This window comes from Olea europaea, chromosome 18, assembly GCF_002742605.1.
Source record: "Olea europaea var. sylvestris chromosome 18, O_europaea_v1, whole genome shotgun sequence".
NCBI classification, from domain to species: Eukaryota; Viridiplantae; Streptophyta; class Magnoliopsida; order Lamiales; family Oleaceae; genus Olea; species Olea europaea.
Genome location: NC_036254.1, coordinates 20,399,468 through 20,405,229, shown reverse-complemented (window position 1 = coordinate 20,405,229; position 5,762 = coordinate 20,399,468). Strand labels below are relative to the sequence as shown.

The 5,762-nt window shown below is 33.6% G+C and overlaps 1 protein-coding gene across 3 annotated transcripts; it reads left to right on the top strand.

The window, feature by feature from the left end:
- The first annotated feature begins 283 nt into the window (after positions 1-283).
- Positions 284-5,146, top strand: LOC111367725 (pyridoxal reductase, chloroplastic). 3 transcript variants are annotated; one of them, XM_022988751.1, is made up of 9 exons: positions 284-570; positions 906-1,134; positions 1,674-1,767; positions 2,007-2,130; positions 2,398-2,499; positions 3,236-3,387; positions 3,498-3,591; positions 3,931-4,112; positions 4,536-5,146. In XM_022988751.1, exons 1-9 carry the CDS (start codon positions 439-441, stop codon positions 4,537-4,539), a joined length of 1,113 nt encoding a protein of 370 aa, XP_022844519.1. In that variant the 5' UTR covers positions 284-438; the 3' UTR covers positions 4,540-5,146. The 3 variants fall into 3 exon arrangements, with proteins under 3 accessions (XP_022844519.1, XP_022844520.1, XP_022844518.1); XM_022988750.1 differs by having other exon boundaries at positions 317-570; positions 903-1,134; XM_022988752.1 differs by having other exon boundaries at positions 3,931-5,146.
- Positions 5,147-5,762: the final 616 nt, after the last annotated feature.

Sequence of the window (5,762 nt, the reverse complement as noted above, 5' to 3'; positions counted from 1 at the left end):
TTGTAGCAATTATTTTTTTAAATTTGTTCATCAAATTTTTATTTTCAACTATCCATTAATTAGTATATCTTATCATTAATGATGATTTATATCCAAATATTTTGTTTTCATACTTTAAAATGAAGAAAAAATAATTTTTTGTATATTTTATTTATTTATTCTTTAAAAATATATGGAAAAATAAGTTACTTTATATCATTTCAACGAACATTTAAATATAAAATTGTTATCAAATATAAAATATGCTCATTTTAATAAAAAATTTGATGACAAAAGCATCAATTTCAATTCAATTATAAACGCCCAAAATCAATACTTTAACACAAACCTCTTATCCGTCCATCATTTCCCTGATAAAAAACACAGAACACAAAGCAAACAATCCAATTCATTCACCTTAAAATCCACGGAAGAACAAAGAAGCACGCAACATCTACAATGCCTCTCTCTGTGTCAATTTCAGTACCCACTGCATGCATAAGCTGTTTTGCCTCTTCCAACAAGTCTACTGCTTCTTCCCCGCCATTGTTAAAGAACCTCAGATTCCCACGTTTCTGGCCCTGGCAAAAGGTAATGCCCTCCAAACCCAACAAAAATAAGAATTTCTCGTGTTGTTTGGTCGTCACTTGTGTTTTGTATTACTGACTGATTATTCAAAAACCCATATGATTAATTCCCTTACCGTTGCGCGGATTTAGTTTCTTGTTCTTATGTTAATATCTGATTTTATGTAGATTTAGACCTAACTTTAGTTTGTGGGTTTATGAGAAATTGAGCTCCCTTCCCTTACAAGCCAGTTTACCTGTGTGGATTTAGTACTTGTGTGTATTGCACACGTGGAAAAAGAGTGATGTTGTAGTTCATCAGTTCCTGTATTGTGATGTCAAATTATATGGGATTAGCAGGTGAAGATGGGTCCATTGAGCGTGTCTCCGATGGGATTTGGGACATGGGCATGGGGTAATCAGCTTCTGTGGGGCTATCAAGAATCAATGGACAGTGAGCTCCAGCAGGTTTTTAATATTGCCGTTGTGAATGGGATTAACCTGTTTGACACGGCTGATTCTTATGGAACTGGAAAGTTGAATGGACAAAGTGAGAAGCTTCTCGGGAAGTTCATACGAGAGTTTGAAGGTTGATCTTTTTATTTGTCTTATTTTATGAAGTTTAGCTAACTTGACATTTAATCAAGAAAGCTTTTTTGATTTGTAATGTATTAAACTATAATGGTATGCAAGAATGGCTATCTTACTTAATCAGTGATAAAATTCATACACCTGTGTTTCCTTTAGAAAAGGAAATCTTATGAACGGTGCAATTAGATAAATTCTGGCTTGAGTTTTCCATTATGCCAAATTTCAATAATATCCACTTCTAATTATGGAAGTTTTACCAATTCAGATTACCTCGAGCTCTTTTTTTTTTTTTTTTTTTTTTTTTTGGGGGGGGGGGAAAAAAGGATTTGGAGTGTGTTTCAGCTTGATTAAGAAGAGATGTAATTAGAAAGTTAATTTTTGCAAAATAAAAGGATTTGGGGTATGTTTCAGTTTAATTTTTCATATGGGGATCCAAGTTAATTAAATTTCAAGATGAAGATATTTGTTAGAATTTTAATTTATTTTATTTATTTATTTATTTTTGCTGAATACAAACTTGGCTATTTGCATGTTCAGGAAATAAGCAGGTGCAGGATAACATTGTTATCGCTACAAAATTTGCTGCATACCCATGGCGGTTAACACCCGGTCAATTTGTGAATGCTTGCAAGTATGCTTCATCTTCATCTAATTATACAATATTCAATAAACCCAGTGGAGCCGGTAACCTGTTTGAGTACATCGTTTCAAAGCATGTACAGGTTCTCGAATTTTCTTTTCCAGTATCCGTTGCAGCAAGTTGATGGAATGTGGGATAATGAGACTGCCTTGAATAAATAAATAAATAAATTATATCAACTTTGGCTATTCGCCTAAGTAGATAAATTTTGATGCAGAATTATATTTCAGGTCTTCATTGGATCGGATGCAAATTGAGCAAATAGGAATAGGGCAATTACACTGGTCAACTGCAAATTATGCTCCTTTGCAAGAGCGGGCTCTTTGGGATGGTTTAGTGGCAATATACGATAAGGTCACGATGAACTTATAGCATATCTTTGTCCAATGAAAATCATGATGAATACCAGCATAAAAATATGTTGCCTCTTCTATCATTGCACTGTTCTTGTTGTGTGGATATTTTGTGTCATTCTTGTTGATATGTTTTGCACTATTTCTTCTTATTTCTTTCCTATAAACAACTGAAACACAATTTTTTTGCAACTTTGAAGAAGAAATTTTACACTCACATCATTATAATTGCAAATTGATGTCCGGCTGATGGATATTTTGGAAACAGGGTTTAGTCCGAGCAGTTGGTGTGAGCAATTATGGGCCAAAGCAGCTACTAAAAATACACAATTACCTGAAAGCCCGAGGAGTGCCATTATGCTCGGCTCAGGTGAATGTTACGTTCCATCTTTTCAATGAAATTAAATTTTCTTCTTTCAGGTAACAGGGTAAAGTACTTGAACCATCTTATGATGTCGTGGCCTTATTGCTAACTGCTAATAACTATAACAAAAACAGGCTCAAATAAGTTTCTATCAATTTATATCTTCTGCATTTTGCTTCGTGTCTTCATGTTCATATTAAGTGATTGATCGCTTTGAGTTAAGTACTTAAGATGAGCAAGTGACTCCTTGGCAATCACTGCAAGAATGCATCTTTAAAGAAATTACAAGTATTTCTTTAGTTTTTTCATTGTAGGTAGTGCAATATTTATCGAGTATGCGAAACCCCTATGACTTGTCAATTGAAATTTTCCTTTCGACATTTACTATTATAGTGAGTGAACCACTGAAAAATTGACAATCCGAATCATTTTCCCAATGGATTATCACCAGTCATTGCTTATGAGGATATATACTGAGATGAAATACTAAGTTTTACAAAATAGCTTTTTAATAAAAAAATTTGGCCACTCCTTTCACTTTACAAGTAATTTACTTTCACTGATATTACTTTACCGACATTAATTCACAAATTGTTATTATTGGTTTAAAAATACATTGCATGATTTAAGGTTTCTTAAAACATAATTATTTGAATAAAAAGAAGCCTATCCTCATGTTGTTTTAATTTTTATTTTCTTTTCTGAGATGTCAATCTCATGCCATTCAAAATATCTATTTCAGGTGCAATTTTCACTGTTGAGTATGGGAAAAGATCAGATGGAGATCAAGAATATATGTGACTCTCTGGGTATTCGTTTAATTTCATATAGTCCGTTGGGACTTGGAATGCTTACCGGAAAATATAGTCCATCCAATCTGCCAAGTGGACCTCGGTGCGTAAACATCTTTCCATCTTTTCAAATGTTAGAGCAATTTTAGATTTGTTTTTAGCTGTTAGCAATTTTTTATTCTACTCATTCAATATGATGCTGTGATTTTATAGAGGTCTTCTATTTGGACAAATTTTACCAGGACTGGAGCCTCTATTGAATTCACTTAAAGAAATCGCACAAAAAAGGCGCAAAACTATTCCTCAGGTATTTCATTTTAACTCTCTTTTGGACTTCTTTTTAGCATTTATGGTATTTTTGACCATTACAGGCTTACTGCTATCTGAAATATTTTTTAGTACTTCGTATAATTTGTATGGTCTGTTTCTTACATATTGTGGAGCAAGATTATTCCTTGATTGTGTACTTTGCATGGAAAAGAAATTCCTCATACCCTCAAAATCGTTTTTATTTATTTTTATTGCTATCAGTATTCCTGATTACTCTGTCAAACATAAATTTAAACAAAAAAATAAAAATAAGAATGCTGATGGCCTCTTCTCATCGTTCAGACTTCAGCCATTTAATTTAAGATTCTGGTTGCAGGTTGCGATAAACTGGTGCATCTGCAAAGGTACAATTCCAATTCCTGGAGTCAAGTCAATCAAACAGGCTGAAGAAAATTTAGGTGCCCTTGGTTGGCAACTCACTCCAGACGAGTTACTTCAATTAGAAAATGGAGCACTTGAATCTCCACAACAGATGATTCAAAACATTTTTCAGACAAGGTAGATATGCTCCATTCATCGATTTTCTTTTTCACTTGGGGGTTTCGGGTGCTAATGCAATAAAGTTGGATAACCTGAATGCATTACATGTTACAACCACATTGAGTAACACATCCTTAACATCAGATTGTAAGGAGAGGGTACATAGGCCACTTGTCGAACCTTAAGGATGTTGAGATGCAATTAGTGTACGTTTGGTGCGTGGTACTCTACAATCCACTTTACCAAACAAGTCTTGAGAGTCATTAATTTTCTACCCTCATATCAGAAAGGATGCCCACGATGACCCATATTTTTAACTAGGTGTGATGTGGGGCCATATTAGAGTCATGACATTGTGTCGAAGGCTGAGTTGGCTTCTTGTCTTTCTGAAGAGAAATTGACCACCTCGATAATTTTATCTGTTTTACCTTCCAATTACAGTTAAACCTTTGGAGGAGAGGCATGCCCGATATATCAACTTAGAAAACGACCCGGCTTTAAGTTCAGTACATGCCAATTTATAGTTTCTCGTCCAAGTAGGCAGTGTAATGTTCCATCAGATTGAAAGAAAACTCACAGATTGAAGTCTTGCTGCGAAGGAATACTCTCTCTAAAGTATCGACAATTCCGACTGAAGCTATACGAGAAAATCAAAGACACAAGGAAAAAATATAGGTTGTCTGGTGCTCAATCATAGGTGAAATTCTATTCTTTGTTCATTACAAATGATTGTAAATTGCCTTTCCATGTAAATGAGCACAAATGCATTATTTTGAGACCTAAAGCATTCCATCAATTGCTAGCACTTTCTTGTGTTTGTGAAGTGTTTACATTTACCACCTACGAAGCATGTTTGGTACAATCGACTAGGCATGTTTGGTACAATCAACTAGGCAGAGAAATTGACATTTTCTTGTGTTTGTGAAGTGTTTACAGTTACCACCTACGAGCATGTTTGGTACAATCGACTACCTAGAGAAATTGACATTTTTGTTATGTACGTATCTTTGTGTTTAGTTGATCATATCAAATATGCCATTAACTATTGTACAGCTTTTGTGAACAACTTATTGACCGAGTTTCAAGTTCTCATTCCACTTACTATTTTTTTATTTTTTTATTTTTCTGATTACCGTTTTGAATATATCAATTTTGTATCATCAATAATATTGTCAATAGTGTATGCTCATGTGGGAGTATTAAAATGGGTGGAGCGGCTTAAATCGACATGCGTACATCAAGGCCCAAGTTAGGCATATTACGGGCCTGAACTCTCCCGAGTACCCACCAATGTTGCTAGTCAATCAGCATCAGCTGGGAGGCCCGTTGTTACTTATCTTTATCGATTTAAAATTAAATTATAATTGAAACGAGAAAGAAATATTATCATTGATGTGTTTGCAAGCCATTAGTGTTTGTGAAATATGAAAATAATTAAGTAGGAATTACAAGTATAATGAGGGATTGTTTGATAGGATTTTTTTTTTAATTTCTATTTTTCGTAAAATAGCTTACCAAAAAAGCTAATTAATTTCTAAAAGATTTCTCTTCCGGAATAACTTTTATAGGAAGTCAAATTGGATCAGTACCTTCAACCAAAAAAAAAAAAAAAAAAAAAAAAAAAAAAAAAAAAAAAAAAAAAAATTTTTTAAAAAATTAAAAAAAAAA

What these genes read in the sequence shown, in the direction of transcription:
- LOC111367725 (XM_022988750.1), top strand. Translation starts at nt 439, where the DNA reads ATGCCTCTCTCTGTGTCAATTTCAGTACCCACTGCATGCATAAGCTGT. An exon ending in TAGTGGCAATATACGATAAG is followed by an intron (nt 2,131 to 2,397) that starts GTCACGATGAAC and finishes TTTTGGAAACAG; the next exon opens with GGTTTAGTCCGAGCAGTTGG. An exon ending in GGCGCAAAACTATTCCTCAG is followed by an intron (nt 3,592 to 3,930) that starts GTATTTCATTTT and finishes TTCTGGTTGCAG; the next exon opens with GTTGCGATAAACTGGTGCAT.